Source organism: Mauremys mutica, chromosome 2, assembly GCF_020497125.1.
Source record: "Mauremys mutica isolate MM-2020 ecotype Southern chromosome 2, ASM2049712v1, whole genome shotgun sequence".
Classification (NCBI taxonomy): domain Eukaryota; kingdom Metazoa; phylum Chordata; order Testudines; family Geoemydidae; genus Mauremys; species Mauremys mutica.
Window position 1 is genome coordinate 257,367,079 of NC_059073.1, and position 15,005 is coordinate 257,382,083.

At 42.9% G+C, this 15,005-nt stretch overlaps 1 protein-coding gene across 1 annotated transcript in view; it reads left to right on the forward strand.

Moving 5' to 3' along the window:
- MALRD1 (MAM and LDL receptor class A domain containing 1) overlaps positions 1-15,005 on the forward strand; it is a 420,915-nt gene that overhangs the window by 41,185 nt on the left and 364,725 nt on the right. Inside the window, exons 8-11 of the mRNA XM_045007156.1 lie at positions 5,107-5,199; positions 6,052-6,256; positions 9,461-9,607; positions 12,868-12,977. Of these exons, the coding sequence (XP_044863091.1) occupies positions 5,107-5,199; positions 6,052-6,256; positions 9,461-9,607; positions 12,868-12,977 (555 nt within the window). The remainder of the gene's footprint in view (positions 1-5,106; positions 5,200-6,051; positions 6,257-9,460; positions 9,608-12,867; positions 12,978-15,005) is intronic.

Here is a 15,005-nt window from a genome sequence, read left to right on the forward strand (position 1 = left end):
GCATCATTGCAGCGCACAGCATTGCAGCATAAAGACCAGGTCTCTACCCAGATGCTTGCAGCATCTGCTCCCTTGCTGCCTCTGTTACCCTCAGGAGAGTTATATCGCATAGGGTCACCTAGGGGAAACGGGGAAGTTTTCAATGCTAGCCATTAAACTGCAAATAATTCAACAAGTAATCTGCTCTCTGTTTGGTGAAATCTGGGTCACACAACGTGCAGTTTGTCTCCCTCCTCACCCAATCCAAGCCCAGTGCCACTTTTGTAAAAAAACAAACTATTTGGAAGGCTTTACATTAGTGCCTGTCCTCAAGCACCATCCAGTTTGCTTGGGGAAAGGGGGCTTTTCTCAAGTTCCAACCTGTGATCCCAAGGATGTCTTCACAAAAGCAGCAGCACAAGACTTCTTGCCCATGCCTTGTGGCCTTACTCACCATGGCTGGAGCAGCAAACCAGCTCTTGCAGTAGCCAGTGGTTGTGATTACATTGTGGCTTGCAGTGAAGTGTATTGAGGGGTGATTGAAAAAAAAACCAAAAACCTTGCACCAGAAAAAATGAATGACCTGTCAATGCTACCCTTGTGCTTTGCATTCCTTGCAGCTGAAACCTTGTCCATTGGCACATCTTCCACACTGGGGACAGAGACTTTCCTAGAGTAGAAGACAGAAAAAGAAGACTTGGGAGGACATGTTGAGTGAGTTAATGCGTGCCTCCGAGAGTGACAAGACAGAGCTCAGCGCATGGAGGATTACTATGTCTGAGAACCTGGACATGGACAGGGAAGACAGGAGAGCATGCACAAAACAAGAGTGTGCCACGCAGGAAGAGATGCTGTGCATTATGAAGGAGCAATCTGATATGTTGAGACATCTGGCTGAGGTTCAGGAAAGGCAGCTGGATGCTAGAGTCCCTTTGCAGCCTATGTTGAACCTGATGCCATCTTTGCCCAGTTCAACATCATCCTCCCCCAAAGTCCTATGAGGTAGTGTGTGTGTGTGTGGGGGGGAGTTCGGTATCCCTTGCACTCGACACCAGAGGAGGCTACAAGGAATAGAAGGCACCCATTCCCACACCTTTGTTTGTTATTACAGTGCATCTGTAAGCAAGCTTTCCTTGTTTCTCCCTCCACAGTGTTATCAACCCTTTTGCCAGAGGTTATCTTACTTTTCTTTGCTGTCTCTGTGTGTTTGTGAGCATAATAAAACTTAATAGATTGAGGAGAAAAGGCTCTTTATTCATTCAACACGTGGTGCTTGGTGGGTGTGGAGTTTACAGGTCAGAAAATACAATGGAGGGGACAATTTGGTAAGGAACAACACAGATAAGTGTCACATTGCTCTGGCTCATTTAAAGCCTCATGGAGACGCAGAGCTCCTTGATGTGCTCTTCTTATTGCCTTGGTGTCTGGCTGCTCAAAATTGGCTGCCAGGCGATCTGTCTCAACCCCCCACCCTGGCGGAAACTTTTCTCCCTTTGTTTCACAGATATGATGGAGCACACAGCAGGCAGCAATAACAATGGGGATATTGCTTTCACTGAGATCTAACCTAGTAAGCAAACTGTACCAGCAGCCTTTTAAACATCCAAAGGCACATTCTACCACCATTCTGCACTTGCTCAGCCTATGGTTGAACCGCTCCTTACTGCTATCCAGGCTGCTTGTGTATGGCTTCATGAGCCAGAGGAGCAAGGGGTACGTTGGATCTCCCAGGATCATGATTGGCATTTCAACATCACCAATGGTTATTTTGCAGTCTGGAAAGGAACCTAAAGATGCACGTGTCATGCATGTTTCCCGACCATCCCATGTTGATGTCAGTGAAACGGCTCCAGTGATCCACCAGCCCTTGCAACAACATTGAGAAATACTCCTTTCAGTTTATGTACTCTTTGGAAAGGTGTTCTGGTGCCAAGATAGGGATATGCATTCTGTCTATCTCCCCACCGCAGTTCAGGAACACCCATCATGGAAAAAACATTCTCTATGTCCTGCACATTGCCCAGAGTCACTACCCTTCTTAGCAGAAGTCTGTGGATGGCCCTGCAAACTTGTATCACATCAAATCCCACGGTAGATTTATCCACTCTGAATTAATTCCTCACTGACCAGTAGCAGTGACATTGCAAGCTTCCCCAGAACTACCGCCACCTGCTTCTCCACTGTCAGGGCAGCTCTCACTTTAGTATTGCTGTGCTTCAGGGCTGGGGAAAGCTCTTCACACAGTTCTTGGAAAGTGGCCTTATGCAGTCAAAAGTTCTGCAGTCACTGCTTGTCATCCCATAGCTGCATAACGATGGGGTACCACTAGTCAGTGCTTGTTTCCTGGGCCCCAAAATAGCAGTCAGCCATGTCAAGGTGATGTGTGACTGTCACTAGCAACTGTGAATTGCTCCACTCTATGTCTTCCAGCAGGGCTGCTTGCATGGCATCACATTGTTCCGTGTAGTGTCTCCTGTATCGGCTCTGTAAATATTGCAGGATAAGACACGAGGTGTTTAATGCTCACAATAACAGTGTAAAGCTGAGTAGGGTCCATGCTTATCATGCTATGGTGTCCACGTGGGTAACCCAGGCTTATGAAAAAAGGCGTGAAAAAGGCTTTGGTTTGTTTGCTGTTGCTTTCAGGGAGGGAGGGAGGGAGATAAGTGCATCATAGCATGCTAACGTCATGTTCCCATAATCACCCACACCAATGTTTTGGTCCCATAAGGCATTGCAAGGCCAACCCAAAATTCCACTCGGCTATGTGCACTGTGGGATAGCTACCCACAGAGCAGTGCTCAGTGCATAGATGCAAGCCCTGCTAGTGAGGATGCACTTTGCCAACACAATGAGTGTAGTGTGGACACGCAAGATCGACTTTCTTAAATCGGAGGCTTGATGTCAACTTACATGAAGTCGACTAACTTTGTAGTGTAGACATGTCCTAAGGCTATATCTATACTACAGACCTTACAGCAGCGCAGCTGCAGCACTGTAAGGCCTCCTGTGTAGCCACTCTATGCCAGTGGAAAAGCTCTCTTTCACCAACATAATCAACTCTCCCCCCGAAACGAATGGCGGTAGCTCCCGCCAACATTGTGCTATCCACACCAGCGTTTTTGTTGGTGAAACTTATGTCGGTCGGGGTGTGTGTGTGTGTTTTTTCACAACCCTGATTGACAAAAGTTTTGCTGACATAAGTGTTAGTATAGACAAAGCCTAAGCTCTTGATGAAAAAGAGCAAGTGTTCAAAATTGGCCACAAAAAAAATGAGCCACAGAAACATCAGGAAATGCGAATGGTTCCACGTGTAAAAGCCAGCAAAGCTGTTGAACTGCAGGGCAATGTTCAAAAGGAACTGACAATTAGATGATTTCTTACTAAATTACATTTTTTTATCCCTAAAAGTGAGTGCAGAGTGTTATCCAAGGCTGGATCACTGGAAAAGAGGAAAGATGAAGTTACAAAAGCTCTTAGCTTGTCAACAGAAAATAGAGCTTTTCACCTCTGAATCAGTTTCAATATGGCCTATATTTAGAGACAGCAAATTGATCCCATCTGATGACTCTTGGGTGTCTTAGGTGGCTGATGTGAAATGAGCAGGTCTCAGTCCAGTTCTTAGAGGACAAGTGTATGCATCATTAAAGCTACCGTCATCCTTGCCAGCCATCTCAGCAGAGGCCAAGGATTGAATGGACACTGCGATTCTCTTATCCTGCAGATCAGGAAACCTGTTCACAGGATGAAGTAGAGAAACTTACATTTCTGTCTGTTGCACATAGAGAAGGACAGAGAAAATATTGTTTAAACCGCTCCCTCCGATGTGCACAGCACCCATCTCAATACATTCAGAGATAATACAGTGATAGTACTTACCACTTGTAGATTGTCTTCCACTTTAAGGCATTTAGAATTATTAATATCATCCTCAACTCCGTAAAATAGGTGAGCACCATTACCCCAATTTACAGATTGGGAAACCGAGACACTTAGAGAATAAAGCCCCACTCCTGCAAAGATTTACAAATATGCATAACTTTAGGCATTGTGTCCCATTGCCTTCAGTTGGACTACTCGCTGTGCATAAAGTTAAGTTCCGAAGTCTTTGTGGAATTGGAGACTAACTGACTTAAGCTCACACAGGAAATTTGTAGCAGAGTCTGTCAGTCCTGCCTCCAAATCATGTGCTTTCACTGCAGAAGTTGTATCCTCTAGAAGTAAAACTAGGACAAAGGGGTTGAAGCCTTTTCCCTCTTGAAAATTAAAAGAACTGAGCAGTAACTGATTGTGTTGTGTGCAGATGTGATAGCCTGAACCCCAAAAGAGTGCTTTTTTTTGCAGGTTAATTTTGTTTTTCTGGATATCAGTCTGAGAGACTGAGACACCAGCTCATCAAAGGCAATGCTTTTAAAAAGGGCTTTCAGAAATATTTTAAATGATTCATAGCTTTTACCTATCACAGAGAAGAGCCCTGGTGAGGAAAGAACAAAAGCAGCTAAAAGAAGATTTTATTTTTGGAGTGATTTTGCTTTATTATATGGTTTACAAAGCAGGTGGAGAGAAGGCAGTAAAAGATAATTTAATTCTTAACCTTCCATTAGGTTTATATGTGAAGGCATGTCCCCACCCACATACACTGAAGTATCTTCAAATGTTCAATAACATTTACAAAAAGCTCCCCTGCAGGCATAGTGAAAAATGGTCCCTTAGTCATCATGGGGGGAAACAAGAATTTGTTCCACATTACTCACTGAAATGAAAGTAGCAGGAGGGGAATAAGTGCAGTCACCACAGCTGTGTGTGTGAGTGCACCTGTAGAGAGATGTCAAAAATGATTTTTTTTATTTTTATAACTGGAGTTCAGAAGGAAATAGTTCAGGGAAAAGATATGGTTATCTCTGCCAACTCTAAATGTCTCTTACTCCCATCTCTCCCTTGGAGTCCAGGCTGGAAGAGTAATGTAAAGATTACAAATAAAAACATGCAGTCATGTTTCCTCATGGAAAGTGACAGGGCAGACAGGAAGTTCTGGTTGTGGTATGAAAAGAGCAAGGGGGAAAAAAGTCCAGATAACTCATAGGGAGATAAACTTTTCTTTGTAACTTCTTATTCTACATCTGACAGGAGGAACAAGTACTGTGGGAAACCAACACATCAACTAACAATGAGTGGGCCAGAGCAGATGTGCAGGTGCCAGCAAGTCTGAAAAAATTAAAGGTATGAGTGAAAAAGGCAAGCACTTGTCTTCTGAAAATGCATAATTTTTGTTATTGTTTTTAAAGCTTCTTGGAAACTAAGATAACTTACTAAAATCATGTTTATTCTCAATGGCTCTCTGATTTTAACTGACTGGGTGCAACGTAGGCTCTGGTTATAGTTCTGGAGCACCCACGTAACAAAATTAGTGTGTGCTTAGCACATACTGGCAGCCAAGCTCCCCCCAGCGCCTCCCACCCACTGGCAGCCCTGCTGAGCTGTTCTGCGGCATGCAGGCGGCACTGTGAGGGAGGGGCAGGAGCGGGGATGGGGTGTGCTCGGGGGAGAGGGTGGGGCGGGATGGGGTGGGGTGGGGATTAGGAGGAGGAGTTGAGTGGGGGCAGAGCCTGGGGTGGAGCAGGGTTTGAGCACTCCCTGCGTAGAGAGGAAGTCAGTGCCTATGTGCATTATGATCGTCTTTAATTTCATGATAACATACAATTTTTTCAGCATAGTCCTCTACCTGTGGGGTAACTGGTAGCTCTGAGGCATGGAGGAGCTGCATCTTATTAATGAAACAGTTGTAAAAAAACAATTAACATGGGCAATACATTTTTCTCTAGCCACACTCTTTGAAGCAGCTGAACCTTTAAAATAAAATTCATTGTGAAGCAGACACCCAGCATGGGAAATTTCAGCCTAAACAGTTTGTTTGGCAAAGATATAAGTAGCTATAATATAAGAGTCTTATAAAGGGCAGCTACCTGTACCATCTATAATAAATCTTTTACATTTTGTGAAAGAAAAATCCCTGTTTTCTTTTGTCAGTTCATATATTTACATGAATATTTTAACCAATAACAATTCTCACAGCTTGTGTTTGAAGGAACTATTCAGAGCAGGACAGGGTTTATCTGTCTGGATAACCTCCAGTTCTCAGACTGGGCAACAGAATCACCGGAGCTCTGCTCCCCAGAGGAGATCACCTGTGCCAATGGCCAGGGTGTTGCCAGTGGATCAGCCTGTGATTACCAGCTGGACTGTTCTGATGGAAGTGATGAAGATCCAACAGCTTGTTGTAAGTCAGGGGTCGGCAACCTTTCAGAAGTGGTGTGCCGAGTCTTCATTTATTCATTCTAATTTAAGGTTTCGTGTGCCAGTAATACATTTTAACATTTTTAGAAGGTCTCTTTCTATAAGTCTATGATATATAACTAAACTACTGTTGTATGTAAAGTAAATAAGGTTTTTAAAATGCTTAAGAAGCTTCATTTAAAATTAAATTAAAATGCAGAGTCCCCCGGACCGGTGGCCAGGACCCAGGCAGTGTGAGTGCCACTGAAAATCAGCTCGCGTGCCGCCTTTGGCACGTGTGCCATAGGTTGCCTACCCCTGTTGTAAGTGAATTAAGTTGTTTTATAAAGAGAGGATGCCAAAAAGCACTGTGGTATAGAAGGATAACATGCTGTCATTCAGTCAGAGACCGATGAAATTAGAGAAAAATTCAAATTTTAGATGAAATTAGAGCAAAATCTAAACCCAGATTAAAAAATATATATATACCTAAGAGATATATAAATAATTGGAGATAAGTCTGAAACACAAACATCATACAAATCTCTGTGCCCCTCCAAACTATTTAGGATTCATTATCTGGATCTGAATCTTGCTGCTGGGGACTAGATAGATAGGAGTAGATAGATAGGTGTAGAAACAAGTGGAAAGAAAGATGGTGTGATCAGTTATAAAAAATTTTACACAATCTTGTAAATCATCCAAACCCTCTGGATGAAAGCTGCTATATAAACAAGGTACTATTATTATCAGTTTTCTATCCAGTTCTTCTCTAGTTATGATACAAATGTTCAAGGGAACATTTTCCCCCCGCTGTCAGTGGCTCTGCTGATACAGGGCTTAAAGCCTTGGCAGCACCTTAACGTTGGCTGTGTACCGGCACGTACTGGCAGCCACTTTCTTACTGGTACACCGTATCGTCCCGTACCGGCTTACTTTCACCTCTGGACCTAAGCACACATTAAATAAAAAGGGAGTTAAGATAGAACCTTCTGGAATTCTACCTGAGGTGGTTTTTCTGTCATTCTGTAAAATATTTAGTCATCATTAGCGCTGTCTTGATTCCATATAGACTCTTAAAAAAGGGAAATCTATATCCAGATTTAAAATCCAAGCAGTGAAGACAGCCTATTGTAGTAGAAAGAAAGAAAGCTTGAAGCATGGGCCTGGTGCCTGGGGCCTGAACTAAAGTCAGCAAAAGTTATGCTATGAGCAACAGTCAGGCCATGTCAAAAGCAGATGCTTGCCTGCAAGCCAGTGTCCAGTACACAAACTTGGCACCAGTATTGCTAGCATTACTAAAACACACTGAATAAGTAAACACCAGTATTCCACCAGGCCAGCACAAGAACACCCCAACTTAGCACAAGACAAAATGATTTGACAAAAGTGATGAATAGTAATATTTTGCCTAAAATCTTAGGAGTGAAAGTACAAAGACAGGTGGTGAATAGGAATGTTTTGTCTGTAACATCAGGAAGAAAGTACAAGGGGAGGTAACAATAATGTCATAAAACACGTAAGGTAATACGTAAGCTGTTGATCTTAGATTGTCTATAAATGTTGGAATACCTCACCTTAACCCTTTGTCCAGCCTAGGAAAGTGGAAAGTCCCGCCACTGACTGAGCTGCGTCCATTGTCATGGGCACATATGTCGTAGTATCCTTGTAGAGTCTGCTGACTGTGTAGACAAGTCTACAGTTTCTCATGCAGAAGATCTTTGCCAGGATTTGGAGGAGGCGGGTGGGAGGGGGCAGAGGAAATAGATATTTGTTTAAGTAAAGCAAATCTAAATGCATTCTTCTTTTTTTTTCATACTGCCCACATCAAATGACTGCCTAAGTAAGCATAATGCCTAGGGATCTGGGTATTTAATTAGTACACAGCAAGATAGCTTAAACTGGATAGCAATTTGCATACTCTACTTTAGTGTATTAGCAATTGAAGTCTAATTAACAAGATACCTTGTCAAAAGCCTAAGCATTTCTTAATTAGATAAATTTAATAATATAAGGACCATCTTTAACTAATATACTATAGCAAATGGGGACCAGTGTATTAGATTAAAATTAAATGTGCATTGTAGATCTAATTCAGTGGTGCTGATTTAAGTGTTTTGTTTCTTAGCATAGGACTTATCAGTAGTTGGGAGAGTCTTTGTCTGCCTAGTGTGAGGAATCTTATTGCTGAGTCATGTGATCAGAGCAGAACCGAAGTGCAGCTGGGTCTTCAGTGGTACTTCAGCGGCGGGGGGCCCCCACCACGGGTCTTCGGGGCACTTCGGCAGAGGGTCCCGGAGCGGAAGGACCCCCCCGCTGGCGAAGACCGGGAGTGGAAGAAGCTCCGGGGGCCCGGGCCCCGCGAGAGTTTTCTGGGGCCCCCGGAGCGAGTGACGGACCCCACTCCAGGGCCCCCGAAAAACTCTCATCGGGGCCCCTGCGGGGCCTGGGGCAAATTGCCCCACTTGCCGCCCCCTCTGGGCGGCCCTGCAATCCCTACAGTACTTTCCACAACTGTGATAAATGCCCTAAAGGATTTAGAAAGGTATAATACATTTCCAGGTTGTTGTTCTGTGCTTGAGAAGAAAACTTTGATAATGTATTATACAAATAAATTATTTGGCTATAATTCCAGAGATAGTGCCTTCTTTAAGTTAAGCAGAAAATTGAGAGAGTGCAATGTTGTTATACAGCCAGTGTTGGTCTAATCTGAAGCCATTTGGACAACTTGATTGCAGTTTAATTGCCTTGTATGTTTTGGGTAAAATTTTCTGGTGTCTAAGTGATTAAGGAGCCTAAATCCCATTTTCAAAAGTGACTTAAGCACTTAGGCCTTAAGTTCCATTGACTTTCAATGAATCTAAATCATTTAGGCCCATGAACATTTTACCATACATTCTTAATGAGCTTTCTCCTGTAAAAAGTTTTCCTTTTTAGTGATTTCAGGAAGTATTTGTAACTACTTGCAAATGAATCACCTGTTGACAGAACTCCGTTAAGATTTCACCTTTAAAATCAAGAACTTCTTAATTAATACAGGCTTTTCTTCTTAGAATTGCATGTATCACAACTGAGGATGGACAAACTTGTTTAGCATTCTTTTTTTTTAAAAATAGGGCAGACTAGTTTACACTTGAGGAGAATAAGAGTGACAATTGCAGCATAAAATTGTTATATATGATTTTCCTTATTCTTCTGCTTACAATAGCAAATTATACTACGTGTAACTTTGAGTCTGATTTTTGTGGATGGAAGCCATTAAACACAGAAGATGCTAAGTGGAATATAATAAAAGGAGAGACTTCCAATGACACAAAACTTCCTAACAGAGATCATACAACCAACAGTGAACACGGTGAGCCTCTCTTGCATAGTTTCCCTTCTAAACGTGAATTTTAATGCTCATGAATGATGCCTCACTGACAGCACTGGAGACTAAAAACTACACAATATATGTAACATGGATAGCATCCGTACAAGCTTATTCCCTCTGTCCCCTTAATGTTCCTCAGCTGTGCTCTTCCTGAGAAGTCCCCAGAGAAGTCATTGGAGTTTAATTTCTATGCTTATACCATGATTAATTTCTTTGAGACAGCCAGTGAGGTGCTAATTAATGCTGGTTGTAATGTTGGTTTTGATTTCTTGAGCTCTTGCTCGTTGGACAGAGACAGCCAACTTCTTTCATGTATACAGTAAACCACGATTATATCCAGTATTCAGACATGTTATAACAGACATAGCCTATTATTTTAGTTATTTCTCAAGTAAATTTTCCACTGAAGCCAGGACTGAATCCACAGTAAATAATTTAAACAGTTTTCGTTTTCTACAGTACAGGCACACTGTTCACTTCTGCTTGAGACAGGCAGAGCATGTGCAGTATCCTTTGCATTGTTCTCTACCTCAGTCAGTAGCTATCTCATTGCTGTTGTGCAGTGTGTTCAGCTGAGGAAAAGGAATTTAAATAAAGAGGACCCATTTGCATTCTTTTCCAAAAGTAAAATGCTTTTACAAAGCATTGTGCAATACTGAAAACATCTTACATGATAACCTACAGTGTCAAGCATTCTATGATTGCAGCATTATCAAAATATAGGATTTATTATGCACTGTCCAGAGGAGAATAGACTAATTCGAAGCCTGACCACCTTTAGGGCATGTTCCAAGACCAATTTTGGATAAAGCTTTCCCACTACTATTGAAATGAGTTTTTAAAAAATATTAGACATATATTACATACAAAAAATACTGAAACCATATTAATATTGCAAAAGTCAAGCAATCAACAATTTGGAAAAGCCAGAATTTAGGTCACCTGTGCCACCTTAATTTGGCTCCCTTATGTGTATGCATTATGAGACAGTCTTTAATTACGTGATCCATACAGTTCTTTCCACAGGATCCATGCCTCTTTCTGGGTACAAAGATGGGCAAGCTCACTTAATGAGCAGCTCTTCAATATTTCATTTTATTCCAAACTTTCAGTACGTGGTCCCACACATTATTTCCTGCACTCGATTCAAACCCTGCTGAATTAAGAGGCACAACATAGAACTTACTGCCCAAGAAAAGGATGCTGAGGAGTTTTGAAGCCACCTTTGTGCACTCCTAATCCGGGGGCGGGGCTGGTGGAGTCCCAGGCATAACCTGGTCAGTCTTGGGAGCCTGATTAAGTTAAAACAGCCTCCCCAGGCTACCCTATGAGTTGCAGAGATGCCCATAATTCCTGCCATGCTGTGGCCCCACCTTAACAGATCCCTCCTAACCTCAGCCCCATCCCGACATTCCTTATGGCTGTCCATCACCATGCCTGCATGGGGGAGCCTCCCCTGGTTAGATATGAGGATTTTAGGGCCCCTTTACACTACTCTGGCCCTTTTAAACAGTGTAAAGGGGCTGGAGTGGGGAGGGGTGAGGATCTCGCTGGTAGTTCTCCATGTTTCTTCAGTTCAGCTGGGTAGATTCACTCCTGATTTATGCCAGCTCCTGTCAGCATTTAGCAGGAGGTAGGGTGCCTCTGGTTGCAATAATTCTGCCAGCAGGAAGTTATAGATGTGAGATATGGCCACAATTTCCTTCTGCTGCGGGAGGGGAGCAGCACACCTAGACCAGTGAGTAATGCTGGCTCAGGATAGGATGTGTCCTCCACAACCTCTGCTGGCAGGGCTACTATGGAGCCTCACTTACAGACTGAAGCTGTCCCCCAGGAAGTACCAGAGAAAACACTGCCTGCTTATCAGTGAGGATGGTTTCCCTGATGCTGTGGAGAGTAGCAGGCTTTGTTTGTTCAGGAAGGTGCGCCTGGCACCTCTCTGTACCAACCGGGGTAAATCTAAACTTGTATGTAATTGTGTACGTCATTAGTCACTTAGGGCTGGATCCAGCCCTCTGCTCCATTCCCATGGATCACTGGGGAAATGGCTACTGTGCATAATTGTGCCAGCACAGTAACTGATTTTCTAAGATACAAGGCGATGAGTGTAATATCAGTGGGCAAGAATGAGCTCTTGGTGTTACTTTGCATAGACTTTCATGAAAAACTTTTCAGTATTCAATGAAGGCAGCATTGATGGCTCCTAAAATGTGCAGCTTCAGGGGCCCTTGAAGATGTTTATCCTTTCCTACCTTTGTCTTGAGCACATCTGTTCTAGTTCCAGTCCAAAGGCTGTTAGTTTGCCAGAATTCAGATTAGATCTTTAATTAAGCTTTCATCCCCACTAGCACAGACAACAATGTCAAGCCTGCGGACCCCAGGAGAAAATATAGCTTATTTCATTGGTTCACAACATTGTTAACATGCCTAAACACTGCTAGGCTGCCGTGGGAATTTGTTAAGGATAAACTGAATGCTGTACCTAATCTGAATTTCATTGAATTTTGATTCTAAGCACTATTTACACCACTATTTAAAACCAATTAAAGTGTGTCTTTTGGAGCTCCCAGATGAGGTCTGTATTTTTTTTTTATCTCTCAGGCTCTCAGCACCCCTAGTGGTGCACCCTTCCTGCACTCTGAGAACTGGACCCATTCCAGAAGTGGGATGTGGAGGAGTGGGATAGCTGGGCAGCTGTAGTGCTTGACAGAGAGAGAGAGGTCTGAAGTTTTCTGTCTGAGAAAGGCAGATGCAAGAAGAACCTCTCTGGAGAAGTGCTGGACCCCAGCATTTGACCTTTCTTTGCAGATGTCCAGTGTTTGCACCCTCAACAGTGGCCTCTGAGCACTTTCAGGCACAATGATGGGGAGACCCTTAGCCTTGACTCCAAACCGCCCAGTCACATACCCTTTAGAGTGTTGAGTGCTGCTGGAGTCACTAGTTTCTTCTTCTCCCACATGTCCCCCTCCCTTGTACTTAGGACTTTCCACATGGGACCACTGGGAGTAGGGGAGAGAGCGCCCTACACTCTCACCCTATCCTTTCAGACTCATACAGGGGCAGCCAAAATTTCCCTAGTGATCTATGAAGCACTAATGGAAGAGAATGCTACTCCACTTGTTAGAATAAATGAAGGTGTTCAACATGCATGAGGAGATCATTCAGGAAAGGCTAGTTCTCTCAGATAAATGTTCACCATTGTGGGACAGTGTTTCTAACATTTCATTTATTTTATTTTTCAGGATCATTCGTTTATTTTGGAGGATCACTGCAGGCAAACACGAAACCTGTCATGTCCCAACTTGGGAGTCCTATCCTTACTAAGCTGTCCTTTGACTCTGCCCATTGTCAGGTAGCTGTTTGGTATGAATTGTGATCACTTCATGTCCTCAGGTGTTGTGTGGTGCTGCTAAATGCTGTTATAGTTGCTGTGGTTGAAAAATTGGCTGTATTTCAGTAGTGGAGCAAGTGATCATTGGGCCTAATTCTTTATTCTGGCTAAGATTAATGTATGAGCCTGGGGATGGGCTAGCTGGAGGGGTAGAGGGCGGGACACACAAAAGCTTTCCTCTTGCTTGATGTCTGGGAGATGGCCAGTCTTCAGTCTAGCTTAGAGCAACCTCAGCCCATTCTACTTTTATACTGGGGCTACTCTCCTAGAGACTGTGGACAGCCAAGAATAGCCCTATCCATTCCCTTGGGAGTTAGCCTAGCACACTTCCCACATCACAGATTGGCATAGAGCCTTCTGTCATCTCTTCCCCAGCCAGGAAATCCCCTTACACTGACATCTCCATGGTGGGAGTTCCATTACTATCTGTATAAATGTCTCAACACATTGTGAATCATGCTGAATGTTAACTGAGGGGTATTCAGTCCCACACCACATATAAAAAATACCCTAACATTTTAATTGAAAATAATTTGAGGTGGATGGGTTTTGTATGTTGATCAATGCAGTGTTTGACACATCGTCAGTATGCACTAAGCACATCATAGTCAATCAACTTGCACAACCTGGGCTCAATGTTGCAGCTATGCAGGGGAGTACAGGAGCAATTAGCAGGAGGGAGAGGAATGAGCTGGCAAGGAGGACTAGGAAGCAGGCAGTGAGAGAGAAATCAGCAGAGTTGACAGTTAGGCTGGTAGAAAAATGAAAAAACAATTTTGTGAGAAGTTTTGGAAATTTGAAGGGTTTGAAACTGAACTTATTTGGTTTAGTTTTTTTCTTCTTCCAAAAATGATCACAACATATATATTTTTCTTAATTTTTGAAATGTTGAGGTTTCCCCCCCCTTTTTGCCACAGAACACAGAAAACATTGTAATAACAAGAAATATTGTGCAGGTTTTAGTGGGAGAAGGGAGGGTTTCACCCCCCCCCCAATCCCTAACTTTTCAAAACTCTTTATACTTTTGGGAAATTATAGGGTCACAAAGTTGCAATATTTCAGTTTTCCTTTTGCCACTGTGTAACTTTTCTAAAGTTGAAAAGTTAGAGTGGAAAAAAAGAAAGTTGTGAAAACCTCCAAAATCCTAAACATCATTCATTCTATTGCATTCACAGGTGAAAAAGGCAAAAAAAAAGTGAGAAGATAAAATGTCAAAATTTTGACTTTTTTCAATTTTATGAAAAACAAAATGAAAATTTCAAGATGAAATACATTTTTTTTAGGAATTTTTTTTTGAAAAGTAGAAGAATGTCAACAAAAAATAATGGTTTGCAATGGGGTGTTAGGGAGAGAGTCTCCCTTATTTCTCATACTGAAGGAATCCTACCTCAGCTGGATCTAGGGATTTTAGAGTCTGTTTATGCCAATCTAATGCTTTCTCCTGTCTAAAAGGGGCTAGAGTGAGCATGAGGAACTCCCCTTTTAATTCTTGCAACTTTACAGAGTGCAGCAAATCAAATGAAAACCATTTTCTGAGCATCTGTAAAGCATTGCCAGCATACTGCCCGTGCAGGAATTCCTGGAGGCATTGTGTCTGAGATGGGCAGGGTGTCTCTCAGAGCACAGGGGAAGAGCAGGTGCTAGTTATATCCTTTGGAAGGTTCAGCTTGCACTTCTCCTTGTGTGGGGCCAGCCTGCCCACTGGTGCTGTGTCGGAAGAGGGACCCTGCTCTGCCATCTTCACAAAGTTTGGTGTGACAGATGACATGAAACTCACAGAACGCTAAGCCCCTTTTATACAAGAACTGGGATTGTGTGCAGCCACTGTACATGGAAGCTCCCAGGACCCTCTCCCCATCCCTACTTTACACACCGATGTGTGGCAAGGCATAAGAGCCCTTCCTTCCCCTGCCTTAAATTTTAAAGCCTGCTAATATTTTCAACTAAAATTCTAATCCTCCTAGACTTGCTCCCACCAGTGTTTACAAA